This window comes from Setaria italica, chromosome I (genome assembly GCF_000263155.2).
Source record: "Setaria italica strain Yugu1 chromosome I, Setaria_italica_v2.0, whole genome shotgun sequence".
Classification (NCBI taxonomy): domain Eukaryota; kingdom Viridiplantae; phylum Streptophyta; class Magnoliopsida; order Poales; family Poaceae; genus Setaria; species Setaria italica.
In genome coordinates, this window is record NC_028450.1 from 4894534 (window position 1) to 4922101 (window position 27568).

A 27568-nucleotide genomic window follows, 5' to 3' on the forward strand; every position below is an offset into this window, starting at 1 on the left:
CAATCCATAGCTTGACCCATAGCTTGAGCACTTGTGGTTCGCATCAAGAAAGGCTTTGAAGCATTTGTTACTCTTGGAGGTGTGCCTCCTAGATGGCTAGGAGTCGCCGGCTAGCTCCCAAGGTGTGGTGAGTAGCGGCAAGTTTGTGAGGCTGCGATCTTGCTTCTGCAAGGAAAAAGATCATCTAGTGGAGACGAGGAAAGTTGTTGAAAGAGACCCGACTTGTTGGAAGGGAGTTGAAAGAGGCTCGTATTCCAATAGGCTCCTCAACAGAGATGTATGATTCATTGCGGTGAATCTGAACTTCGGGTAAATAAATCCTCGTGTCTTCCTTTCGTTTGTCTCACTTGTTGATTTCTAGCAAATTACTTGTGCTTCTGCTTCGATCTACTTGGATGTGCTTGTCTTGTGTGCAGGGACTACTTTACCCTGCCAGATATCATCTACAAAAGCCACTCTCAAAGTTCAGTTGGTGCTAGAAGTCAAGGAGGGACACGAGCAGAGCTTGGTGTGTGCTCAGCCCTGTACACCGATCCGAGCAACCGGTCTGACCGGTTTGGCCTGACCAGTGCGGCTGAGTGAGTTGAAGTTTTATAAATTGGTTAACTCGCCTATTCACCCCCCTCTAGGCGACATCTCGATCCTTTTAAGATTGTTTCACTTATTTTCGTCAAATCGAAGCTAGCAGACCTATTCTTCTATAGGTTTTCCATGTAACAATCATAAATATATGAAAAAGTGTATTTTTCATCCCTCAAGTATTGCAAAAGTGTGGCATTCATCCCTCATGTTTCATTTGGTGCAAATCAACACCTTAACTAACTAAACCAATACATTTATCATTGATATAATACTTTTGCAATATTTGAGGGATGAAAAAAATACATTTTTCCTAAAATATATGGTTAATATTGTTGATCTTAGATCATTATTGCATGTACAACAGGACCAGACTTAATCCAAATAGACAAATTAACTTGTTAAATGATGCGAGTTGTCATGCGTACCTACAAGGTGCTATCAGATTTTGTACATATGGAGCCTCTCTTAGACATCAATCTACACTACTAGTAAGAGTTTAGATTTCTAACATACGCATGCATACTGTTCATCTCCATGCACCATATATGCATATAGTCCTCTAGAACACTCGAACAACAACTATTTGCTCTTGCTTTATATATATAGACTTCGTCAATAATGCCACCAACTCTAGAGCAGAGTACTGATGCACCTAGTGTGTCCTACATGCCGGGGTCCTAGCGTATGCGATGCTGTTCGTCTCCAAGCTAGACGTGGCTTTGCCGGTGTGCATAATGGCTAGCTGCTGGGCCTGTAAACGATGGGGCGGTCACATGCGGTGCCGGGTGAGGCTTGTCCATATGCCTCCTAGTCCAATGCATGCCTGCCTTCACTCTTGGACTCTCTCGTCGATGCGGTGTCCATCGAAATGTTAGCGAGAGAGATGGAGTAACCACGAGGTGCTAGCTCCTGTAAGCCTGATCTCCCATACCCAAGCCAAAAGAGTTAGCTGAAGGGTTTCCAACCAGGAAGAGAAAAGGTTGAAGAGATAGGCAGATAGCGTTAGCCATGGAGCTAGCGAGATGGAGTTGTGTGTGTACAGTATGGCTACTAGGGGTTAGAAACCAGTACTGGAGCTTTTCCCAGCAGTGTGGCTAACGGTTGATCGACCAATAATTGCGCGGCAAGGGAACTGTGTGCTGCTGTTTTCCAACAGTACGAGCCTAGTTACTAGTAGATAGGGTACTTGCTAGCAATATAAGCTCCAGCCTTTTCCCCCTATCAATGTAAATATCTCAGGCGCGGCTAGAGTTTTCACTTTCATATATCACAGTTTTGTAGAAAAGTTGTAGACTTTTAAATTGCAATGCACCTGATTCGAAAAAAAAGAAGTATTGAAATGAAACTATGTAATTTCAATATGTTTCAAAAAATATTGTACACCCAGTTTCCTCCTGACAAAATCCCCTTCTCCAATCCGTTCTCATAAATCTTTGACATGTCATCATATTGGATGATGTATCATATCATTTAATTCGAATGAAACCCTCACCAATGTCATCTAATCATATTTGAGTCAATGCAAAAATTTATTTTCGTGGTTCCATAGGCTACCATATCATTTAAACGTTGCATGTAAGCGACCAACGAGAATTGATGAAATATATGGAGATGAAACGCAAAGCATCTCAATAGGAGTTTCACATGGTTTTCAACGTGTTGGAAACGGTGAGCATTTCATTAAAAACTGCTCCCAGCTCTTTGCTCATGAATGCTTAGCCACATCATCAAATTTGCTAATGTGTTACTTATATTTAATACGCATGAAACTCTTATGAAACTGATACGGCATGTGTGTATGTATTCAAATCTTTGTCCAAACACCTGTTGATGGCATTTAGTATATGGATGCGCCATCAACATTTTACAGAGGAATGGTGTCAACATAATAGCACAATGTAAATCAAGATTCGATCTTGCTTGTTTTCACTCCATGGATCTTTGTGCGCAACGAAAGCAACCCATCGTCCTGGCCGAATAGTCCATGCGAAGTAGACCAGAGAAACAGGAAGGCGAAAGCTAGCAGTAGCGCTGCACGGTAATCCTAATGACCACAAAAAAAAGAAAAGAAGGGAAGGCCGTGACCATGACCGACATCCCCCCAATCCGATCCCCCGGGAGAAGTTCGGAAGAAGTAGCCCATCAAGAGTGATGCCAATGCCATTGCCCTTTCAAACTCTAAGCAGCCATTATTCCTCCCAATGCAAGAGATGGTTTCAGAAGCGATCGAGAGCACGCTGCACACACACAGCACAGTGCGCAGATATTTTCCCACGTGCAACACGGCCGGCCTCTCCGTCGTCAGGCCGGCTCGCTACATATGCCCACACGCCGCGGCACACCACAAGCTCAGAGCGAGCTCCTCATCACTCGATCCGAGACTACTAGCTCGGAGCTCACCGAGGACGAAGCAGCTAGGAGCTTAGGGCCGAGGTGTAGGGTACAGGGCAGCCATGCTGCACCTGAACCTGAAGCAGCCTCTGGTGCTGCCGGGGCACCAGGGCAATGTAGTCGGCGCGCGCCCGGCGCCGTCGTTGCCGTCCAGGAGGGTCGTCGGGGGGTCCTCGTCGTCGTCCCGGCGGCACGGCATGCCGAGGATCAGCTGCAGCGCGACGGAGGAGATCGGCGGCGCCGTGACGGCCGCCACCGTGGAGAAGATGCTGACGGTGAGGGCCACGGTGGAGGCATCGACGGCCATCGGGCGGATGTACGCCACCCGCGGCCTCGACGACATCGGCGACCTCCTCGGCAAGTCGCTGCTCCTCGAGCTCGTCAGCTCCGAGGTCGACCCAAGTGAGTAGCGTGTGACTAGTGACGCTGCTGCTTGACGAAATCTTTGCTAATAAACCTAGTAAAAAAAAATGAATGCTACTACAAATGATTCGAGAAAGCAAGATGCTCTCGACAAATCAAAGTACAAAGTGCACTACTATAGTCTGCTGCATGACCCCAAACAAATCTTGATTATGAGATGACGAATATCGGCAAAGATCTGACTGTGCGCATCTGGACTGTGTCGGCTGGGTGGAGCAGAGACGGGTCTGGAGAAGGAGCGTGTGACGGCGTTCGCGCACAAGACGCTGGTGGAGGGCCGCTACGAGGCGGAGTTCAAGGTGCCGGCGTCGTTCGGGCCGGTGGGCGCCGTGCTGGTGGAGAACGAGCACCACAAGGAGACCTTCATCAAGGAGATCAGGCTCGTCACCGGCGGCGACGACAGCTCCGCCGTCACCTTCGACTGCAACTCCTGGGTTCACTCCAAGTTCGACAACCCGGAGAAGCGCGTCTTCTTCACCGTCAAGGTCTCCTCGGAGCTAGGCTTCTCAGACCATCTATCTCCATGATCGATCATCCTTCCATAACTTGCAAGATATACATATATACAAATACAACGTATATATAATACCATGCATGGCACTGTACAGATCGACCGGTGGATCTAACAGTCGTTGTTCCTGCATGTGTCCGTGCAGTCGTACCTGCCGTCGGAGACGCCCGAGGGCCTGTCGGAGCTGAGGAAGAAGGAGCTGGAGACGCTGCGCGGCAACGGGCACGGCGAGCGCAAGTCCTTCGAGCGCGTCTACGACTACGACGTGTACAACGACCTCGGCGACCCGGACCGGAACCCGGCCCACCAGCGCCCCGTCCTCGGCGGCAGCGCCGAGTTCCCCTACCCTCGCCGGTGCCGCACCGGCCGCGCCCGGACGCAGCGGGACCCGCTGACGGAGCGGCGGGACGGGCACAACTACGTGCCCCGCGACGAGTGGTTCTCGGAGGTGAAGCAGCTCACGTTCGGCGCCACCACGCTCCGGTCGGGGCTCCACGCGCTGCTCCCCGCGATCCAGCCGCTGCTCATCAAGAAGGAGCTCCGGTTCCAACACTTCCCCGCCATTGACGACCTCTACAGCGACGGCATCCCCCTCCCGGCCCAGACCGGCTTCGACGCCATCCGCACCGTCGTCCCCCGCATGGTCAAGCTGGTCGAGGACACCACCGACCACGTCCTCCGCTTCGAGATCCCCGAGATGATGGGCAGTAAGCATGCAGCTGATCTTTCTCATCTGATTCATTAACAGATAGTTCTTACCTGAGAATTAATCGAAATCGATGGCAGGGGACCGGTTCTCGTGGTTCAAGGACGAGGAGTTCGCGAGGCAGACGCTGGCGGGTCTCAACCCGCTGTCCATCGAGCTGCTCACCGAGTTCCCCATCAAGAGCAAGCTGGACCCGGCGGTGTACGGCCCGGCGGAGTCGGCCATCACCAGGGAGATCCTGGAGAAGCAGATGAACAACAACCTGAGCGTGGAGGAGGCGCTGGCGGCGAAGCGCCTCTTCATCCTCGACTACCACGACGTGTTCCTCCCCTACGTGCTCCGCGTCCGCGAGCAGCCCGACACGACACTCTACGGCTCCCGCACCGTCTTCTTCCTCACCGACGCCGGCACCCTCATGCCGCTGGCCATCGAGCTCACGCGGCCGCAGTCGCCGACCAAGCCCCAGTGGAAGCGGGTCTTCACCCACGGGCCCGACGCCACCGGCGCCTGGCTCTGGAAGCTCGCCAAGGCCCACGTCCTCACCCACGACACCGGCTACCACCAGCTCGTCAGCCACTGGCTGCGCACCCACTGCTGCGTCGAGCCCTACATCATCGCCGCCAACCGGCAGCTCAGCCGCCTCCACCCCGTCTACCGCCTCCTGCACCCGCACTTCCGCTACACCATGGAGATCAACGCGCTGGCCAGGGAGAGCCTCATCAACGCCGACGGCATCATCGAGGCGGCGTTCTGGCCGGGGAAGTACTCCGTCGAGCTCAGCTCCGCCGCCTACGCCACGTGGCAGTTCGACACGGAGGCGCTGCCCAACGACCTCGTCCGGCGGGGGCTCGCCGTGCGAAAGGACGACGGCGAGCTGGAGCTCGTCATCAAGGACTACCCCTACGCCAACGACGGGCTCATGGTCTGGAACTCCATCAAGCAGTGGGCGGCGGACTATGTGAAGATATACTACAAGTCGGACGAGGCCGTCGCCGGCGACGCCGAGCTGCAGGCGTTCTGGGAGGAGGTGCGCACGGTGGGGCACGGCGACAAGAAGGACGAGCCGTGGTGGCCCGTGCTCGACGGCCGGGACGCCCTCGTCGAGACGCTCACCACCATCATGTGGGTCACGTCGGGGCACCACTCGGCGGTGAACTTCGGGCAGTACCACTACGGCGGCTACTTCCCCAACCGCCCCACCGTGATCCGGAAGAACATGCCGGTGGAGGAGGGCCGGGACGACGAGATGAAGAGGTTCCTGGACCAGCCGGAGGGGACGCTGCTGGACATGCTCCCAACGCAGATGCAGGCCATCACGGTGATGACCACGCTGGACATCCTCTCCTCGCACTCGCCCGACGAGGAGTACATGGGCGACCACGCCGAGCCGGCGTGGCTGGCGGAGCCCATGGTGAAGGCGGCGTTCGAGAAGTTCGGCGGGAGGATGAAGGAGATCGAGGGATACGTCGACGAGTGCAACAACAACCCAGAGCTCAGGAACCGGTGCGGCGCAGGGGTCGTGCCCTACGAGCTGCTCAAGCCCTTCTCCAAGCCGGGGGTCACCGGGAGGGGCATCCCCAACAGCATCTCCATCTGATCCAGATGATCTTGCATTGAGCTCCCCATGCATCCAGGGGAGATGATTGCATTATTATTGCATGTAGCAGGCGGCTTGTGAAATAAAATGTACCACTCTGTACACGACTGTAGTACCTATTGATTGTACATGTGTCACTGCAAGAGAGACGTTTTTTAGTTAATATAAAGGGTAGTTATGCTACTAGCTAGCTTTGTCATTGACAGTGACCTGGTTTTTAGGTTCCCTCGCTGGCTCGCTTAAGACGATGCACCTCAACCGCACGATCTCAATCGTGCGCTTCTCCTTAATCTTCTTCCTTCCATCGAGCGCTACTACTATTTTTCTTCTTCGTTGAAACATCTCTGTGCTCGATCCTTGCCTCACACCCTCCTCCATTTGTCTCTCTAGCTAGTGCCGTGTTTACCTCCATGTCGTAGTCCACCACTGCCCTAGCTGCACCCTAACTATAGTAACCACTCCATTTTTGCTGCTCTTCCACTTCCACCATTGTCATCACCTCCCATCAGTCGTCCTTCTTCGCCACTAGTGGCATGTGGCTCCCTGCCTCACCGCTCCACCTGCCGTCCGCCTCCTTCCCCGTGCTATTGACGTTGGCCTTCTTCATGCATAGCCTCAAATTTTCCTAAGCTTCGCAAATAAAGACGGCATTATTACCAAGATGTCACTATACTAATAGATTTTTTTTATGGTCTTTGGGCATTATTACCAAGAGATGCCCCCAAATTCTAACTATGGAGTGATTATATTACCACATCTTAGCAACTTTGATACCAAATTTCATTCTCTCTAGGTATAGTTGTATGATACCTCAGCCATTGAGTTCATTATTCAAGTGTAAACAAGAAAAAAATTGCGAAGATAAAAAATGAAAGTTAGGGTGTTTTCAAATGCCTGCATACATCTCAATTCCTTATAACCTAACACCACCAGCCACTCAAAGGAAGGCGGGCCAAACCAAATGCGCGAGCGCCATCCAGGTTAGATTGACATTTGAGAGGGTGCACTAGGGGGGCTTCCCTCTTTGCTTTCGACCGTCGGAAGGGTGACTTCCATGGTCCCAAGGCCGAGGGGCCAAGCCAACACCTAATAAGCTTAACAAAAAGTTTTCTTGTAGTTTGGCATATTCATCATAGAGACCGACCATATTTTCCTTGAGTTTGCATAAAATAATTGTCTTACATGACTCCTACTAGCTAGAAACGAGCTTGACACAATTATTCATGCATACAAAATATCTGTAACACCTTATGGAATATGGGACATCGGTCATTTGGTGAGAAAAATCTATATGGAATTGAGACACAAATGGGTATTTGAAACACCTAATTTGCATGTGGTGTTATTTTCTCAGGTAAAAAAAATTGATCCGGCCTGCAGGGTTAGTCCCCCATCCAGTTTAATTTGAATCCACACATTCACCTTTTACAGAATATACGAACCACAGACTGGTCAATTTCTCCGTGCATATCACGAGCAGCACAGCAGAGAGGACCTGTGGGTACCATCCAAAAATATTCACACGAAACATGTGAGCCACAGCCCAGTAGCATGATGGGCAGTTCTGGACCAAGCCAGATCGGATGCCGCTGGAGAGCATGGAGGCCAATGTCCACTAGCAAACGTCTTATCTTCGCGGTTTTTTTTCATAGGCAGCGAGCGTACACAGCTGATGACTATACAGGAAGTGAGGGCAGGTGTAAGCCTGGACCAGCCAATGGGCCGGGGATCCTGGACAAACTACATAAGAGCCAAAAATATCACCTCCATATGGGGCTCAACTGAAACTCCGGTCCCAAAGTGATGTGGGGTAAGAACCCTGAACCCGTAAGCCATGGCTGTACGGGTAACCAGGCTTGCACCAATTTCTGCAGGAGTTAACTACAGTTTGTTTCACTCATTTCTATGTAGACAATGGTTAAAACTTGAATCTATCCGATGTCATCCGGTAATCAGGGTGTTGCAACACAGCAGATTTGGGCATTGCCAACTGGCATCAGTAAGAAATGGGAAAGAGTTGGGAGGGTTGAGATACTTGGAGTGCCATTGAGTGGATAAGGCAGAATGAGACCTGGAAGGATTGGGGAAGAACACAACAGGCCTTCATCATTGGGAGATGCAGCTCTCGGTTCCACCCTGGCTGACTGAACAAAATAATCAAGTTGAGACTTTAATATCGTAACTTTAATAGCAAGAGTTTAAGAAAGAAGTGTTATCAAGTGAGATACCAGTAGAGGATGGCTCAAAGTAAGGTCGAGTTGTTACGAAAGAGGGGTCCTGAGCATTGAACTCAAAGTGCTGTGCTGTGCTAGTCTTTTGAAGACCTGTTGATTGGACAAGCTTTACTAATTTGTTTGCTATGATTGTCATCGGCGGGCGGAGATCTGGTGACTGCTGAAATGTAAAAGAAATACCGTAAGTTATTGCCACAGAAACTTGTGGTAAAATCTAATCGATCAATCTTGACAGCATTAGAATTGCTGCGAAAATATATTTTCAGTGTTAATGCCATCAACAATATATACAGAAAACTCTTAGTATTTCCAATAGCACCAGGTACGATCTGCAACTTCAAAGTTGTGTCACTAAGCCCAAATGTCCAAAGCAATATGTACCAGAAAAGAAAATGGAGAACTACCTTGATGCAAAGCAAGATGATGATGCCTAATGAAGAGATAGCTTTAGCTGGCATAGAGCCACTAATTCTTGGGTCAGTTATTCTTTCCAAAGAATCAAGGTCATTGAGATGAGGAGCTGCCCATTCTACTAGAAACTGCTCATTTTGCCTCCTTGAACTGAAGAGGTAAAGATCCTTTAGAAATCCAGATTGCAACTTTGGTACAACAGTGTTAGAACAAAGAATACATACCTGTCAAAAGCCTTTTGCCCAGTCAAAAGAACAAGTAAAATCACACCAAAACTGTAAATATCAGCTTTGATGGCATCTGCTCCTGGCTCAGTAAGTTCAGGGGCAGCATAGCCTTTAGCACTGGTGATAGCTTCTGGATCCTTCTGTGCAGGTGAGGAATTGTTAAAAAATAATCAAATGAGAAACCATCGATGACCAATGGATCGAGTTAAAGGAACTCAATTTTAAGTTGCAGGCTTAAAGCATGCATTGAACATAGAAGCAACATTTGTTATTATGTATCATTTTTTTAGGGGACATAATACACTAACAGGCTTAAAATGTTTGGAGGGAAAGATCAAGCAAGAAAACTAACAATCTTACACCAACATTTGATAAGTTGAGCATATCCAGTGATAAACCTTAATTTTTGAACAAGAGCAATTTCTGTTTTGAATTGAAATTCCAATCAGGAGAGGCCATGATCACTTATGCATGAGGATAAAACTGGAAGAGGAATGGCATCCATGGTGCAACTTGATCCTAGAATCAATCGAATAGATAACTGTATAACCATGCTAAAGATTACATACAAAGTAGTAATACTATCCTTGGTAGCTGGGAAACTTGAGGACACTGACCATTATTCTTGCGGTGCTGACAAAATGGCTTAACTTGGTTAATCCGCTGTCACAGAGGTAGGGCATGAGCTGAGCATCAAGCAAAATATTTCTCGCTTTAATATTTCCATGAGCAACTGGAGGGGAACACGTCAAGTGCATGTATCTGCAGACAAAGATACATATAAAAATTGGGAAATAATGCCTGTACAAAATCTCATCAGTGGTTGCACTTAAAAACCAAAATGGGCTATTAAAGTTGATATTGGTGTAATTAATAACCACGTCGTACAAAATAAAGGATGTAAAGGAATTTGGTGAGAGTGTAAATCTTACTCCAGAGCATAGGCAACTCCAAGAGCAATCTTCATCCGAGCTTTCCATGACAAAGCCCTGGATCTTGTGGCTGCTGAAAACAAAAGATCATCAAGAGAGCCATTTTCTGCATACTCAGATAGAAGCGCACAATGTCCAAACTCCACACAATATCCCACAAGCGCACAGATATTAGGGTGCTTTAATCTGGAGATATTCCAAAGCATGTCCATCAATTCATCTTGTTCTGATAATGATAGGTCTACCATGTCAATCCTCTTGATAGCCAGGAGCTGTGAAGACATTGAGAAATGTTTAATTATACATGTAAAAGTATAGAGAAAATCATGACCTGCAGCAAATTTGGTAAAACCGTACTTCAACTATTTAGAAAAATCACAAACTTTATATGCTGCAGAAGAACAAGGTCCCATTAAGATACTTATTTCAGAGAGTGACATATAAGACCACGCATCCCATCCTCCTTGCGCCTTAAAATGCAAATTATCAAGATTCAAGACATCAAGAAAAAAAAAACGTGTGCTTCCTCCCCTCACAGCAACCACTATTATCAGAACCTTTCTGTGGTCAGAGGGGGACAGGGGGTTATACCTCCCCCAAACCCCTTAACCATGATGTCCACCGTCCCAGACAGACAGTAAACAGTGGCTTGTTACTCATGCAAACAGTAAATAGGAATTCCCAGAAAAAGAAAGCACAAAGAGCCTGCAGCAGTCAACACAGAAAAACAAACTTCATGCCAACACAGAAGGGAAATAAGACCAATTTATGGATTTTTATGAATGAAAATAGCAGTAGACTATAGTTAGAAAGAACTGATGGCACATTTCAGCTATTAGGGCTATGAGATGCATGTTCTAGAAATCAGACTTGATTCATGTCATAAGAGCTTCGTCTAGATTAAGTGACAAACAATAATGCTACTTTCCAACAAGGCTACTACAGAAGACAGCAATAAATGTATGTTTATCAAAGTACCATACCTGGCCATCAGAAAAATCGCCTCTGTAAACTCGGCCAGTGAAACCTTCACCGATAAGGCATTCTTCATTGAAGTCCCTGGTAGCTGCCAGAATGTCAGCAGCTGGAAACTGTTTAGCAGTTAGAAGGTTTTTAGATGTCTTGGACCAACTTTTTATTTTGGGAACTCTGTCAGATGTAATGTCATTAGTAGATGAAGGATCACTGCCAATCAACAGAGAACTCCAAGAGTACAGGACCTCATTTGCTTTAGGGACTGCAAAATGGAAAATATGAGTTTCAGTGTTGCGAAAGAGTCTTGGTCTAATCCATAAATAGAAAATGCAGCATGAAGAAAATGAAAAGCAAACATCTGTACATGGATGAATTTAATCAATGTGCCTTGAAAATAACAAAGAGTTCATGTTTTATGACGAGTCCTGGATTTACAGTTTGGTCCTAGATTTTTAATGAGTATAAATAATTAGAAGCCTGGCTATCAACTACAAATGCATGAATGTTATGCTTAAATAATTTAAGCTCCAGTTCTACCTGCTTCCATATTGGCTGGGAAAGTCTTGGCACAGTTAGAGGTGCTCTTAGGGCACAATGAACAGCTTTTCCAACTTTTCAGAACCAATCCAACAATGAGTAGTAGAAACACTGTACATGTGGCACTAGCTACTGCAGCAACTGTCACTCGAGAGTGTGACTTCCTATGCTGGCTGTTACTTTGCAGAGAAGAATACACCAAAGAAGGCTTTGGAGATTTTGGCTTGCGCTTTGGATTCTGCTTAGCTGCTGGTGGAGGTGGTCGGGTTGGAGGTGGAGGTGGAGTTGGAGGCAAAGATTGAGGTGGAGGTGAATGGGTCCTCCTAGTAAATGAGGACGATGCATATCTGAAACCAGGTTGAAACTGGTTTCCATCAATCCTGGAATGTTGACCAGAAAGTTAATCATTTATTTAGAAGAGATTTGAAGCCATGACACATAGAGATAGTCAGAGAGGAAGGGGAGGCAAAGTATAGCAGAATTTAATACCTCAGCTCAGGAATGGACTCAAATGTTCCGGGAACATAACCACTGAAGTGATTATTTTCAATGTTGCTGTGAAAGAAGTTTACGATCATCAGCATTAGAAGTTAAGATTGATAAAACGCGGACCAATATTTTTAAGCAGCAAATCCAGTTTCTTACAGGGATGACAGTGGAAGGCCTGCTAACAAAATCACAGATCCTGTGAACTCGTTATGATGTAGATAACTGCAAATGCAAATACAAGAAACAATATATTCAAACAAGTTCTGCATCAATCTGCATGAAATAGCTCCAACCGGCAGGTCATTCTTACAGATAGTGGAGGTTAGTCAATGAGCTAAACGATCTTGGTAGGTCACCGCTGAAAGCGTTGAATGACAAATCCCTGAAAACCAGGGGGAATAAACTTCACATGAGTGGTAAAGATCAAATAAGTTGGGGACATTGTTATTTGCAAGGATGCTGAGGATGGGAAAATGCCATTTAGGGTGGAAAAGAACTGTTCTAGTATCAAAATGTGCACTTCTTTCAACAAACAAAATGAGCTGGATCCTCGTGAACAAATATGTGGAAGACTGTTTCAAGGAAGCACAGAACACATCTTAACAAAAAGAAAATGAAAAGGAAAGAGAGATAAGGAAACAAAATACGAATATTTAGGACAATCAATGAGCAGACAACATAGTCTATGTGATCGGCACAAACCACAACAAACAATTCGTTGTGAATGAAAGAAATCATCAGACAGCCAATGGTGAGATGCAGAAAACATGTATGGGCACAACTGAACAAGTAACAAGGGCCATACCAACAAATATCAGAGGAATAAAAGCTAGCAAATGAATACGTATACACTAATGTACAGCTGAAGTTTCTACTGTAGATGCATACGTTAAAGGAAGAATTTCCATGTCTTGTTGCGCGTGATATATAACGTCAAAGTGAAATAAAATAATTCACTTCCAAGTGGACAAACGATTAAGTAATTAAGATGTGGGAATCTTACATCGTTTCTAAGCTATCCATGTTAACAAAAACATCACCAATTACTCCAGAGAGTTTATTGTAGCTGAAGTTCCTGCGATAATGGTTACAGATCCATCAGTAAATTGTGCAACCAGATCTCAGAATGTGAAATGCTCCATTCCCAAAAGTACACTCACAGGTATTTCAGGGAGTGCAACCATGGCAATGATGCTGGTATATTCCCTTCAAACTTGTTGGCTGCCAAATTTCTGCAAGACAGAAACATGGGCGCGTCATTCATACTTTAAATTTAAGTATTTAAGTCACCTAAAATTGGTAGCCAAAGAAGGGAAAAGGGACATACAGGTGTTCCACATTTGGGGGCAAAGTGGGCGGGATTTCACCAGTAATGTTATTGAAGCTCAGATCCCTATCATCAACATGAAGTAAAGCACCAGAAACTAAATCGAATCATCAATTGCGAAATCAAAATTAGCTATCAGAGTACAAAAACTTGGCAATTAGAAGCTCACAGTTTTTTCAATGACTGAAACTTGAGCAGCTCTGGGCCAAGCCATCCACCAACTCCGAGCCCGCTAATGCTTCTGCATGTGAGTAACAGAGCAAATAACAAAGCCAATTGGTCAGCTTTCTATTAATTTGTTAGGAAAACTAATCAACAAGTTAATGAATTAACTAAAGAATTACATTGTGACAACTGACGATCCCTTGCAAAAGACGCCTCGCCACCGTCCACGCCCACCACCCTCACTGCATGGGTCGCCACCCTGGAATGTCCAACCAGAAAGCTGCCACGGCGACTCCAATGTGCGATATAACCCCCAAAGTCCTATCGCTGCGATGCGGCAAAGACAATGACAAAATAAGCACAACTACGAGCCTGTTAGAACCTAATGCATACAAAATCCCAACTTCAGAGCACCAAAACACAAACAGACAACAGGATTGCATATTTGCATCCCACCAAGGCATTGAGAAAAGGGAAGCGAGCACACAGTCTTATTCTGTACCCAGGGCTAAACGCAACGACCACTACCAATCCCAAGTGTGAGCACGCACAAACGGCCATCCCCTTAACCATAGCCAACGATCAAAGGGCTAAACGCCACAGATGACCATCCCGCGACCATAGACAACGATCACGGAGCTAAACGCTATCCCAAGCATGCATAGACACACGCCCAGGCGCGCGCGGCATGGATCGGGTCAAGCTACAAGCCAGTGCCAGACGGCGCGCAAGAAACAACACCCACACGCCCGCTCGGAACCGGATCGACACGCACGCTCCGAGACACCGCGCGCTCGCGTGCGCAAGCGCGAAGAGCAGAGCGCACCCAGGGGGCAGTGCTCGATCGCCTACGGAACAGAGGTCCAGGACTCACCATCGGGGGGGTCGGTGAAGGAAGCAGCGGAGGCGAACGCGGCGCAGAGCACCGCCACGGCGAGGAGGCGGCGCGGCGCCGCCATTCCGACTCCTCACGCGCGGCCCCTAAACCCGCCGCGCCGGTTCCCGGCGAAATCCCGGGCTGGATCGAGCAATCCCGAGCGCGCGCGAACCGGAGCAGGAGGCCCTAGAACGTTCCGGAAGCTTCCGGGGGAGCCGCGGGCTTGCGAGTTGCGGCGCCGTCTGAAATCCCTCCCCCAATTCCGCGCCGACCCGCGAGATCGCGCTCGGATCACGGGACCCGGTCGGGAATTGGAGGAGCCCGACGACCTATAGGGGGCCGAATCGCCCGGCGTGGTCGGCTGGGCGATGCAGATGCTCCCGGGGCGGCAAGGGTTTGGGGTTTTGGTTTGGTGCGGAGGGAGGGAGGGAAGCTTTTCGTTTTGGGAGGGAAAGGGCGGAGGCGTGGAGCCGAGGGAGACTGGGAAAGCGTATGGAGGAAGGGAGGCGGTCACGTGCGCGCCGCGCGAGATGCCGTTGCTGCGGTGCGCTGCGGCGGGCGATCCGGTGCCGTGGTGGGCCGGCCGGCCGGGGCACTACGGCTAGTTTGGGAGGCCCAGTCCCCAAGTGGATCCAGAATTTTCCCTAGATTGGACCCCCGCGCCGCAATTCGGTCCCGGGCTAAAATTCCATGGTGTTTGGGAGCGCGGCCGGCGGGGGAGGTTGATCCTATCCCTGCCTTTTCCACCGGGTGAGACCTCCCCACCTCGAAACACCGGACGTATATTCCCCTGTGCCGCTTGCAAGCGCCGTCACGGCGTCGCTCCTACGCCTCCCCCATCCCTGCGCCTCATCGTCGCTGCTCCTCCCCATCCTTCCCATCCCAACCGCATCGCCTCCCTGTCGCCTCCTAACTCCGTCCAGGTGCCGCCACCCCTCGCCGTCCAAGTGTTGCCCCCTCCGCCTGCCGCCGCTGCTCCGTCTCCCTGTCCAGGTGCCACCTCTCTGCCTCCATCTTGTTACTCCTAGGCGTCAATCTGTGACGATGTCCTGGGCACTGCTGTTGCATCGTGTGATTTTGTCATGGATCTCAGTTTTTCTGTGTGCTCTCTCTGTGTAGGTTGAGCTGAAGAAGAGACTAGCCAAGGTGTACGAGGTGAAGGACCCTAACACCATCTTCGTCTTCAAGTTCCACACCTACTTCGGAGGAGGCAAGTCCACTGGCTTCAGCCTCATCTACGACAACCTCGAGGCCGCCAAGAGTACCGCCTCATCAGGGTACTGTGGCGGATCCACTTCGGATCTACTTGGTTAAACATGATTTAGCCGCCTGATACGCGACGCTCATGCCTAAGCCGAGTAAACACGAAGTGCCGTCAGATTTCCTCCGATTTAACCACTTAAACAGGACCATTTTAGCAGACCCACACGAAGGTGAGCGGTTCCAGAGAGTACAACGAGTCCACCGAGTTAACAACTTAACCACTTAGTTTGATTATGAAATAAACATCAGAGTTTACAAGGTTTTCAGAAGGCAACGGAAAGTAAAACCACTAGCGGAAGCAACGTCGGGGTCGGACATCCCTGGCGAGGCCAGCCGGAACATCACTGATCCCTCTCCTCGCCGTCCGAGGAGGGATCCCACTCGACCGTCCAACCCGGAGGGAGTTGGGGCGGCCAAGTGCCAGCAGGAGAAGGGTCGGGAGCAGCAACAACACCTGAAAAAAAACAGGAGCCACAACAAGGCTGAGCTACTAAGCTCAACAAGACTTAACCGACAGGAGTAAGGCTACTCCACACTTCTAGACATGCAAGGCTTTATGGCTGAGGGGTTTGTTTGCCAAAAGCACTAAGTAAGACCCTATTTTCAAGTTTTAGCTTCGGTTCTAAGTTCATTAACCGGTCTAGGTTTTGCAACCTATTCTAAGCAATCATAGAACCAAAACAAGGTATGTATATATATCAACAAAACCATGTCATCATTAGATTCCTCATTTACTCAGGGTGACATAGCGATCAAGCAGTCTCAAACTGTGAGAGGCAGACGAATCGATTCGAGTTCTTTAACCATGCATGGTGAACCTAACCTCACGACATCCGCGCACCCAGAGGTCGCTTCCTGTGTCGGCCTTCCCCATCAATCCCCTAACCCGTGTCGGGCCCATTTCCTTTGGTGCAAGGTTTCACCGACCCGGCCTCTGCCGTTCTGTGACCACGCTTGTCACCACGTGCGACAACCAGCAGGGGAAACTCCGTTCCAAGAACAATGGGGCGACCGCTCACGTCTAGGTTCAATCCGGTACTAGGCTTCCTCATCCCATACTAAGTATGAGGTTAGTACTTTCAAACACTTGATCACGAACACCACCACTGTCGGGCCTTAGCAAGTTTTCATAGACAGACGGGGCGATCATCCGACCACCAAAGAGTTACCCAAACCCTGCCCCGTCCATCGTCCTTACAGTTGTAACAGGAAGGTAGACATCCAACTCCTACAACTCGCGAGTGACAGGGAATCACTCGGCTTTTACCGTCTCCTAATTAAGCAAGCAGCTACTCGGTCCAACAGCTAGTGTTCAGATCATGGGAAACTAAGTCATGCATCTAGGGTTCCAAACAACTCCTATACGTAAATGCACAGGCATGTTACAGAAGGCATGCGCAAGTCTGGTAAAACAACACAGGGTTTTCATGCAACCGGGGCTTGCCTTCGAGCAAGGAGGAAAAGAACTGCTCGACTTCGGGGGCGACTTCGGCTTCTGGGGGCAGGAGCTCAGCTACACCGTCGTCTTCTGGCGCCGGGTGCAGCTCGTAGAAGCCGTCGGCGAGGCGCAGCTCTACACGAATGCAATGTATTAGTTAGCATAGACGGTTATTTCAACAGCAACACTTGCAAGTCTGAGCCCAGAAACTTGCGACAAAGAGCAGGAGGGTGGGGAGGTTCAAGGGAGCTGGTGGAGATCAAAAGGTAAGGGTGGGAAAGGAACTTATGATCTGATCCTTAAACTAGAGGATGTGGTATACTAGGGATCCTCAGACGCAAGCGCTGAAGGGTTCCTAAGTTTTGCACATACACCCTCGGTTGAAGAAAAGATCACAGCCGAGCCCTCGGGCGAGGCGGATAGGGGTCGGCGGAACAGATAGGGTCGGGCGAGATGGAACAGGGGTCGGGCGGATAAGAGGGGTCGGGCAAAGCGGACTGGGGTCGGCAGCTTACCTTCTTCCTACAAGGAAAGCTTGGGGTCGGGAAGAAACAGGCTTGGGCGGAGGGACTAAGGCTTTGAACGGCGGCGAGGTCCGGCAGTGCTCCGGCGGCGGCGGTGCTTCTTGTGGATCACAAGTGAGCTCTTACGCAGCACGGAGGAGCAAGCGGCTGGGTGGCTCGGGGAAAACGGAGTGGAGCGGAGAGGAGAGTTCCTCAAGAACTTAGCGGTTGGCGCTAGGAGCTTGAGCAGGGAGCAAGAGAAATAGCGGAAGGCAGCAATGGCGGAGGGAACTCCGGCGGGGCTCGCGCATTCCCTTTTATAGCGGCTGGGAAGGGGGAAAGGAAGTGGCGCGGGAGAGAGAAGGGGAGCGGCGCGAAGGCCGGGGAAGAACAATGGAGTGCTCTGCCTGGGCGGCGATTGAGCGACGAGGGCGGTGGTGCAGGACTTCGGGGATGACGCCAGCGGTCATCGAGCTCTGGCGTCAGGGCGGCGCAGGAGCGGGTATGCCGGTGGTTGCAATTTGGCGGAGGCGGGCGTCGTCGTGCGGTGGATTTGATGGAAGTGACCGGGTTAACGGCGCTAGAATCGAGGCCGCACAGGTGAGAAGACAGGCAGCCGCGGGCGAGCGCGGAGCAACAGATTGTCGGGCGGCTTCTGACAGGGCGGGGAAAGGAGCTGTCGCGGCCGTGGCCAGGGTTGGCGGAGGAGGGATCGTCGGGTAGCGAAGACCAGGCGGCATGACTGTGTTCGAAGTGACGGAAAAGACGGGCGACGTCGGGCTCTGTGGCCGGGATCTGGCGATGTGATGATGGGCGCGGGAGGTGAGGCGTTGCAGAAAGGTCGCAGAGGGGCTTCCGCTGCCATTGGGGAAGGGGGCGCGAGAATCCATTCGGTCGCGGGCCAGAGACGAGGCCGAGCGGCGGGCGTCGGAGAAGATGAGCCACGCGGCGGAGAGACTCTGAGGCGGGCATGCAACTCGAGTGCGCCTGTCGCGGAAGATCTGGGGAAAAAAAAAGATCTCGCGGGTCCACCGGTCAGATAGAACGGACGTTTTGGGAGGACTTAGAAGGATCCGACGGTGAGCTGGGTTTGGCGGGGTCGGAACCGGAGCAAAGCGGGGAGGGGTCGGGTCTCAGGGGTCGGGACCGGTCGGAAGGTTGAACACTTAGGCGCAGAAAACTCGACAGATGATCAGGGGCTAGGATTTGGATTAACTTGGAAGATTTGGGGCCGGTCGTCCCAGCCTACCTCTCTTAAAAGGAATCTCGTCCCGAGATTCAGGTATCAAGGGGGTGTGCTGTTCTTACCTCCATGACGAGATAGAAAACCTGGGAAGTGCTTGTTCAGATACTCGTCTGTTTCCCATGTTGCTTCATCTTCGGTGTGGTTTCTCCAAAGGATCTTGTACATTTTGACCATTTGGCGCCGGGTATGCCTCTCTTTCTGGTCAAGAACTCGGTCTGGGTACTCGGCGTAGGTTAGGTCGGGCTCAACCTGAAGCTGCTCTTGCTCTAAGATCTCGGTTGGAACTTGGACACATTTCTTGAGTTGAGACACATGGAAAACATCGTGTATGGCCGATAGCTGTTCTGGGAGTTGGATCCGGTAAGCAACGGGTCCACAGATCTCCACAATCTCATAAGGGCCAATGTAGCGGGGAACCAACTTGCCTTTCACTCCAAACCGTTGTACTCCTTTGGTCGGGGAGACTCGAAGATACACCTGGTCACCAAGGTCAAACTGTAGGGGCCTTCTTCGGCTGTCGGAAGAACTCTTTTGTCGAGATTGGGCAGCCTTGAGATTTGCTTGGATTACCCTTACTTGCTCTTCGGCTTCTGCCACTAAGTCAGGGCCATAGATCTGTCTTTCTCCTGCTTGGGACCAGTTCAAGGGTGTCCGACATCTTCGGCCATACAGGGCTTCAAACGGTGCCATCTTCAAACTGGCCTGATAGCTGTTGTTGTAGGAAAACTCTGCCAAGGGCAGGCACTTGTCCCAATTCTTGTCATAATGGATGACACAAGCTCTCAACATGTCTTCAAGGATTTGATTGACTCTTTCGGTTTGACCATCAGTTTGAGGATGATATGTTGAGCTACGGATGAGCTTGGTGCCCATGGATGCTTGTAGTTGTTCCCAAAAGCGTGCCACAAACTGAACTCCTCGATCAGAGATGATGGTCTTGGGTACACCGTGTAGGGAAACTATGCGGTCGAGGTACAACTCGGCATACTGCTTGACTGTGTGGGTGGTGCGGACCGGAAGGAAGTGGGCGGTCTTGGTCAGGCGGTCCACTATAACCCAGATGGAATCATATCGCTGTGAGGTAAGGGGCAGTCCAACTATGAAGTCCATGCTGATGTCTTCCCATTTCCAAGAGGGAATAGGTAGGGGTTGCAGGGTACCTGCTATCTTTAGATGGCTGGCTTTGACACGCTAACAGGTGTCACATTCTGAAACATACCGGGCAATTTCCGGCTTCATTCCACTCCACCAAAAGGTTTGACGGAGATCATGGTACATCTTATTGCTGCCAGGATGGATTGAGAACTTGGAGAGATGAGCTTCGTCTAGGATCTGCTTCTTAATGTCGGGGTCGGCTGGTACAACCAGTCGATCTCCATAATATACGCCTCCAGTTTCGTCCTGCCGGAATTGCTTATATCCTTCATCCTTTATTAAGATCTTCCTGATGATCCGCTTTATTTGCTCATCCTCTACTTGTGCTGACCGTATTTGGTCTTCCAAAACTGAGTCAAGGGTGATGTGGCCGAGGGTTCCATGGGGAATAATTTCCAAGCTGAGTTTTCCCATCTCATGATACAGAGTCTCGGTGAGAGTTGTTACCAACAAGCAGTTGTAACGGTTCTTGCGACTAAGAGCATCGGCCACCACATTGGCTTTGCCGGGATGATAGTGAACTTCTAAGTCATAGTCTTTTATCAACTCCAACCATCTTCTTTGGCGCATGTTGAGGTTGGCTTGAGTGAAGATGTACTTGAGGCTCTTGTGGTCGGTATAGATGTTGCAGTGGGTGCCCATCAGGTAGTGTCTCCATATCTTTAAGGCATGTATCACTGCTGCTAGCTCAAGGTCGTGGGTTGGGTAGTTCAGCTCATGAGGTCGTAATGCTCGTGAGGCATAGGCAATGACTCGGTTGTCTTGCATAAGAACACATCCAAGTCCAGTGCCAGAGGCATCACAGTACACGTCAAACGACCTAGAGGGGTCGGGTTGAGCCAAAACTGGGGCTGTGGTCAGCAAGTGCTTCAGGGTCTTGAAGGCTTCTTCACACTTGTCGTTCCACGCGAACCTGACCTCTTTCTTTAACAACTCGGTCATGGGCTTAGCTATTTTAGAGAAATCTTGTATGAAGCGCCGATAGTAGCCTGCCAATCCAAGGAAACTCCTGATCTGGTGCACTAAGGTGGGAGGCTTCCATTCCATAACTTCCCGTACCTTACTGGGGTCGACGGCTATACCATCCTTGGAGATAGTGTGTCCCAAAAACTTGACACTATCTAACCAAAACTCACACTTGGAGAACTTGGCATAGAGTTGGTGATCTCTCAGCCGTTGGAGAACTACATGAAGATGATCGGCATGTTCTTCTTCGCTCTTTGAGTATACGAGGATATCATCAATGAACACTACCACAAACTTGTCCAGTTCGGGCATGAACACCGAGTTCATGAGGTACATGAAATAGGCGGGTGCATTGGTGAGTCCAAAGGACATGACCAGGTACTCGTATAGTCCATATCTGGTAGAGAAGGCTGTCTTGGGTACGTCACAGGGTCGGATCTTGATTTGGTGATAACCCGAACGAAGATCAATCTTGGAGAACACCTTTGCTCCAGCTAACTGATCAAACAAGACATCAATGCGTGGCAGTGGGTACTTGTTCTTAACGGTCACAGCATTGAGGGGTCGGTAGTCCACACACATGCGTAGACTGCCATCCTTCTTCTTCACAAACAGGGCAGGGCAACCCCAAGGTGATGTGCTAGGTCGGATGAAGCCTTTTTCCAACAGATCATGCAACTGGGTCTTCAACTCGGCTAACTCAGCAGGTGGCATCCGATAGGGTCTCTTGGATATCGGTGCGGTGTCAGGGATCAACTCGATGGAAAACTCCACCTCTCTATCAGGTGGCATGCCAGGCAAGTCTTCGGGGAACACGTCAGGATACTCACAGACGACAGGGAGGCTTTCTAGACGGGCTCCCGATAGAGGGTACACACAAGGAAGTGCAGACTTAGGATGTTTCAAGGATAGGGTAGAACTGCCATGGAAGGGTGAGTTGATGGAGAGAGTTCGGGCGGCTGTGTCTAGAACTACTTGATGTGGGGCCATCCAATCCATACCGAGGATGACGTCTATGCCTGCTAGGTCAAGGAGGATAAGGTTTTCCTTGAAAAGGGTTGAGCCTAGCTGGAGAGATACAAGGGTAACGATCTGATCCGATGCTATCTTTCCTCCCGGAGTGGTGATCACATAAGGTTCCTCAGTGTGACCGACATCCAGCTCACATCTTTCTCTAGCCTTACTCTCGATAAAGCTATGAGAGGCTCCCGAATCAAACAACACAACAACAGCTTGATTTAAAATAAGGAAAGTACCCGTCATTACTAGCGCACCTTCGGGGAGCTCGGTCAAGCTAGTGTAGTTGAGTCTGCCTTGTCGGACTTGTACCTTGGGCCTTCTTCCTCTGTTTGCCATGGGGTTCTGACTTTGCTGCTGATTCTTGTTCCTGGGGCAGTCCTTAGCAAAATGCCCTTCATTGCCGAAGGTGAAACAGCGGCTACTAGCTGCAGGGCGGGGTGGTGCTAGTGGAGTCGGCCGGGGCACCTGTGGTTGGAAGCCGGGAGAACGGGGCGCTGCTGCTGGTGGGGGTCGGGCAATCCACCTTCCCGACTGCTGGGGTCGGCCGGGGGCTGTGGAGGAACCATTCGGAACCTTTGGGTTGGCTGGCTCGGAAATGCCACGGAGGCCTTCCTCTTCTGGTCGGCTTTGAGAGCCTGCATGCAATCCTCTTGAGAGATGGCCAGATTGACCAACTCGTTGTAGGTGTCCACCTTGATGGGGTTCAACCTTTCCCTGAGCTCCAAGCTCAGTCCTCGGCGGAATCTGTCTCGCTTCTTCTCGTCAGTGTCCGCATGATAGCCGGCATAACGGCATAGGTCGTTGAAGGCTTGGGCGTAGTGCAGCAAATCTCGGGTTCCCTGGGTAAGGGCCAGGAACTCGTTGAGCTTGCGCTCCAGGAGGCCTTCCGGGATGTGATGCGCTTTAAACGCGGTCTTGAACTCGTTCCAGCTGACCTCATGGCCAGCCGGCAGCATGGCATGGTAGTGGTCCCACCAAAGCCGTGCGGAGCCACGCAGCTGTTGGGCTGCGAACCGGGCCTTATTATGGTCGGGGCACGGGGTGGTGAGAAGCTCGAACTTGGATTCGATCGTACGAACCCAGGCGTCAGCGTCGAGCGGTTCTTGTGTCTTCTGAAACAAAGGGGGCTGCGTCCCCAAAAAGTCCTCATAGCGAGCCACATGCGGCTGCTGCTGAGCCCTTCCACCATGGGGTTGCTGCTGTTGTCCTTGTACAAGATGCCTTAGCAGCTCGGTTTGAGTTGCTAGGATTGCCTCTAGTGGAGATGAGGGTGGGGGCGAGGGAAGATCCTGTCACTGTTCGCTGCTGCCGGGTACAAAACCAGATCTGGTGCGATGCGCCATCTGCAAGAGTTAGCGTTCCATTAAATTCCAAAACTTAGAAGTACTCCAACAGGTGGAACGCATGAGCTAAATTATCCAATGCAACTCTTGCTGATAATGCAACACACGTCCTCACAGGGGAGATACGCTCTTTTCATCCTCATGTTAGTTAGCGTTTATCTTAGCCTTGTACCCAACTTCGGGCGAATCACACCCTACCCAGACTCCTATAATCCAACTTGAGCCACGGGGTCGGGCTAGGTGATCCTCCCGAGAAAAAGGGTTAGCAACGATCCACACCAAAAAGGGGGTCGGGCGAGGCGGAGACTGCCTTGAGGGATCGGCGCATCCGATCTCGCGAACCGGGGTTAGCCAACTTGAACAGACTCACAGAAAAACGACGCGTGTGTGATCGCGGCTCAACTCACTTAGTCTAACATTCCAACACTTTACAAGAGTTAGAGGTCAGACTCAGGAATTGACTTCATATACAGCGGTGTTCCAACACAGGGAGTACTCGACTCAAGGCTAACCTATTACAATCCTTCCCAAAATTTAGGCTGCCGAGGAGTACAACAAAAGAATGAGTCCCTGGTAACTCTTAATCTACCAATGGACACTATGAGTAGGAGAAGGGGCGCCGTCTTCTTCGATATCCATGCTGGACGCTTCCTCATCCTCCTCGGGGTCCTCTTGAGCTTCGAGATGCATATGGAGGGCATGCATATCGTCGAGCTCAGCTTGATGCTCCTCCAAGTGAGCATTGGCAACCGCCAGCTCCATCTCTATTTCCATCTTCTCCTCCGACAGCTCGATCATGCCGTCCACTAGGTCGGCTACTTCACCTTCGAGCTCGGAGATCTGGTCTTGCATGTCGTGTATCTGAATGCCTCTTTGGATAAGCTGGTAGGTTTGGCCTACCAGGTCTCTCCTGGCTGACTGGAGGTATCCGTGAGCATCCGCTGCGGTCCGGGCAAAGATGGTCATGGCTCTCCCTTGAAGCTCGATCAGCCGATAGAGGGCTGTCATGCATCTGACGTTGGTGGAGATGGTGACCATGGAGTACGTGGTGGCTAGCACCTCAATATTTCCAACACGATCGAGCCACGCCGGATCCAACCGGTTCCTGGTGGGGAACAGGCCGATCGGGTCTAGCGTGACTTCCAGGGGATGCAGCTGACAGAACTTGGTGAGAAGCTGGAGAGCGGCGGACTCCCAAGTGTCCTCCGGAGCAAGGTCGTAGGCTGATATTCCGAAGGAGGGCCAGTCGGGCCGCACAGGGGGAGGAGGTACCACCGCCTGTACATGGCACGTCTGGATGCCCTGCTCCAAATACAGTCGTCCGGCGTACAATGGTGGGGACTGGTACCCAAACCATTTCAACATGTCCCACAAAATCGCGGGGAAACCCTCGAAATGCAGACAGGTTGACTGGAAAGTACCATCCGCTCCAAACAAAACATGCCCGGGGACGGCCATCTGGAACCAAGAACCAAAACCACGTGAGATAGACTCAAAGAGTCAGGGGTCGGATAGAGAAGCATTCGGCTTTAACCGAGAACAACTGGAAGAAACTAGAAATCCTTAGAACCGAAAAAGAGCTCTTCCGAGCAAGGTTGCTTTTGAGAAGAGTGACTTTACAGATTTCTGCTTATGACGCATGCACGGCCTACCTTACTCTTAACCAAAACAACTGCCCGAAACCTGGGTCCTACGCAGTCAGTGCCGGTGGCAAGGCAACAAGTACGTCTCTCCCTATAATAGCTAGTCGATTCTAGCAACGTCTCTTAAACGAACGCGGTTAGTGTACCTGCAGAAAACACCAACACACGAACCTTTCGTGCCAGCACCCACAAAAGCGTTCCCAAACATTACCGCTCACTATAGGAACGACACCCATGCGTTTTAAGGCTGCATGGACATCACTCAACCGTGGAAATAGGTTCCCTTTGAATGGAACCGTATAACCCTTCGCATACTCGTGATGCGGAATCAGCACACGTATGATAGACGTGGCGAATCAACCGTGCTGATAGGTTCGTTGGAATCGAACCGTACCAACCTTCGTATGGATTACATACGGAACCTGCGCACATGTGATAGACGTGGGCGAAAACAACCACGATGATAGGGTCCTTTGAATAGAACTCCCTATCAACCTTCACACACTCGTGATGCGGAACTCGGCACATGTATGACAAATGTGGCGAAGTGCTGGAAGGGTTAGCAAGATAACCAAATAAACTATTAGCCACCTAAAACAACCCCAAAATCCCCTAGGGCCTCTCGCACTAAAGTCATCCTTAACGGTCATACGAGATTTTTCAAAAAGTTTCTTGCAACTTTTATCTTTTCAAGAAGTGTTAGGGCTTGCTGTGTTCTCTGTACTGCTAAACCGGCTCTGGTACCAGCTGTGGCGGATCCACTTCGGATCTACTTGGTTAAACATGATTTAGCCGCCTGATACGCGACGCTCATGCCTAAGCCGAGTAAACACGAAGTGCCGTCAGATTTCCTCCGATTTAACCACTTAAACAGGACCATTTTAGCAGACCCACACGAAGGTGAGCGGTTCCAGAGAGTACAACGAGTCCACCGAGTTAACAACTTAACCACTTAGTTTGATTATGAAATAAACATCAGAGTTTACAAGGTTTTCAGAAGGCAACGGAAAGTAAAACCACTAGCGGAAGCAACGTCGGGGTCGGACATCCCTGGCGAGGCCAGCCGGAACATCACTGATCCCTCTCCTCGCCATCCGAGGAGGGATCCCACTCGACCGTCCAACCCGGAGGGAGTTGGGGCGGCCAAGTGCCAGCAGGAGAAGGGTCGGGAGCAGCAACAACACCTGAAAAAAAACAGGAGCCACAACAAGGCTGAGCTACTAAGCTCAACAAGACTTAACCGACAGGAGTAAGGCTACTCCACACTTCTAGACATGCAAGGCTTTATGGCTGAGGGGTTTGTTTGCCAAAAGCACTAAGTAAGACCCTATTTTCAAGTTTTAGCTTCGGTTCTAAGTTCATTAACCGGTCTAGGTTTTGCAACCTATTCTAAGCAATCATAGAACCAAAACAAGGTATGTATATATATCAACAAAACCATGTCATCATTAGATTCCTCATTTACTCAGGGTGACATAGCGATCAAGCAGTCTCAAACTGTGAGAGGCAGACGAATCGATTCGAGTTCTTTAACCATGCATGGTGAACCTAACCTCACGACATCCGCGCACCCAGAGGTCGCTTCCTGTGTCGGCCTTCCCCATCAATCCCCTAACCCGTGTCGGGCCCATTTCCTTTGGTGCAAGGTTTCACCGACCCGGCCTCTGCCGTTCTGTGACCACGCTTGTCACCACGTGCGACAACCAGCAGGGGAAACTCCGTTCCAAGAACAATGGGGCGACCGCTCACGTCTAGGTTCAATCCGGTACTAGGCTTCCTCATCCCATACTAAGTATGAGGTTAGTACTTTCAAACACTTGATCACGAACACCACCACTGTCGGGCCTTAGCAAGTTTTCATAGACAGACGGGGCGATCATCCGACCACCAAAGAGTTACCCAAACCCTGCCCCGTCCATCGTCCTTACAGTTGTAACAGGAAGGTAGACATCCAACTCCTACAACTCGCGAGTGACAGGGAATCACTCGGCTTTTACCGTCTCCTAATTAAGCAAGCAGCTACTCGGTCCAACAGCTAGTGTTCAGATCATGGGAAACTAAGTCATGCATCTAGGGTTCCAAACAACTCCTATACGTAAATGCACAGGCATGTTACAGAAGGCATGCGCAAGTCTGGTAAAACAACACAGGGTTTTCATGCAACCGGGGCTTGCCTTCGAGCAAGGAGGAAAAGAACTGCTCGACTTCGGGGGCGACTTCGGCTTCTGGGGGCAGGAGCTCAGCTACACCGTCGTCTTCTGGCGCCGGGTGCAGCTCGTAGAAGCCGTCGGCGAGGCGCAGCTCTACACGAATGCAATGTATTAGTTAGCATAGACGGTTATTTCAACAGCAACACTTGCAAGTCTGAGCCCAGAAACTTGCGACAAAGAGCAGGAGGGTGGGGAGGTTCAAGGGAGCTGGTGGAGATCAAAAGGTAAGGGTGGGAAAGGAACTTATGATCTGATCCTTAAACTAGAGGATGTGGTATACTAGGGATCCTCAGACGCAAGCGCTGAAGGGTTCCTAAGTTTTGCACATACACCCTCGGTTGAAGAAAAGATCACAGCCGAGCCCTCGGGCGAGGCGGATAGGGGTCGGCGGAACAGA

At 50.2% G+C, this 27568-nt stretch overlaps 3 protein-coding genes across 5 annotated transcripts in view; 2 read left to right on the top strand and 1 right to left on the bottom strand.

The window, feature by feature from the left end:
- Window positions 1-2853: 2853 nt before the first annotated feature.
- LOC101784066 (lipoxygenase 2.3, chloroplastic) lies at window positions 2854-6396 on the top strand. The gene is made up of 4 exons (XM_004951525.4): window positions 2854-3375; window positions 3616-3881; window positions 4053-4614; window positions 4694-6396. Exons 1-4 carry the CDS (start codon window positions 3036-3038, stop codon window positions 6208-6210), a joined length of 2685 nt encoding a protein of 894 aa, XP_004951582.1. The 5' UTR covers window positions 2854-3035; the 3' UTR covers window positions 6211-6396.
- A 21-nt stretch (window positions 6397-6417) lies between these two features.
- Window positions 6418-14851, bottom strand: LOC101784480 (protein STRUBBELIG-RECEPTOR FAMILY 8-like). Of its 3 annotated transcripts, XM_022823388.1 has the most exons (18): window positions 14382-14851; window positions 13687-13834; window positions 13512-13583; window positions 13343-13408; window positions 13176-13247; window positions 13019-13090; window positions 12326-12397; window positions 12172-12237; window positions 12016-12081; window positions 11527-11906; window positions 10998-11251; window positions 10015-10286; window positions 9700-9844; window positions 9080-9222; window positions 8849-9005; window positions 8439-8604; window positions 8282-8354; window positions 6418-6835 (listed from the first exon to the last, which is right to left on the bottom strand). In XM_022823388.1, the coding sequence occupies exons 1-17, from the start codon at window positions 14464-14466 to the stop codon at window positions 8317-8319; spliced, it is 2274 nt and encodes a 757-aa protein (XP_022679123.1). In that variant the 5' UTR covers window positions 14467-14851; the 3' UTR covers window positions 6418-6835; window positions 8282-8316. The 3 variants fall into 3 exon arrangements, with proteins under 3 accessions (XP_022679123.1, XP_022679127.1, XP_022679117.1); XM_022823392.1 differs by lacking the exon at window positions 6418-6835 and having other exon boundaries at window positions 7827-8354; window positions 8439-8601; XM_022823382.1 differs by lacking the exon at window positions 6418-6835 and having other exon boundaries at window positions 7827-8354.
- Window positions 14852-15428: 577 nt separating this feature from the next.
- Window positions 15429-27568, top strand: part of LOC101773156 (leucine-rich repeat receptor protein kinase MSP1) — a 35428-nt gene continuing 23288 nt past the window's right edge. Inside the window, exons 1-2 of the mRNA XM_022827830.1 lie at window positions 15429-15455; window positions 15504-15661. Coding sequence (XP_022683565.1) covers window positions 15429-15455; window positions 15504-15661 — 185 coding nt within the window. The remainder of the gene's footprint in view (window positions 15456-15503; window positions 15662-27568) is intronic.

What these genes read in the sequence shown, in the direction of transcription:
- LOC101784480 (XM_022823388.1), bottom strand. Translation starts at nt 14,466, where the DNA reads ATGGCGGCGCCGCGCCGCCTCCTCGCCGTGGCGGTGCTCTGCGCCGCG. An exon ending in GCGATTTTTCTGATGGCCAG is followed by an intron (nt 10,287 to 10,997) that starts GTATGGTACTTT and finishes ATGTCTTCACAG; the next exon opens with CTCCTGGCTATCAAGAGGAT. An exon ending in TCATCTTGCTTTGCATCAAG is followed by an intron (nt 8,605 to 8,848) that starts GTAGTTCTCCAT and finishes TTTACATTTCAG; the next exon opens with CAGTCACCAGATCTCCGCCC.
- LOC101784066 (XM_004951525.4), top strand. Translation starts at nt 3,036, where the DNA reads ATGCTGCACCTGAACCTGAAGCAGCCTCTGGTGCTGCCGGGGCACCAG. An exon ending in CAGCTCCGAGGTCGACCCAA is followed by an intron (nt 3,376 to 3,615) that starts GTGAGTAGCGTG and finishes TGGGTGGAGCAG; the next exon opens with AGACGGGTCTGGAGAAGGAG. An exon ending in GCGTCTTCTTCACCGTCAAG is followed by an intron (nt 3,882 to 4,052) that starts GTCTCCTCGGAG and finishes GTGTCCGTGCAG; the next exon opens with TCGTACCTGCCGTCGGAGAC.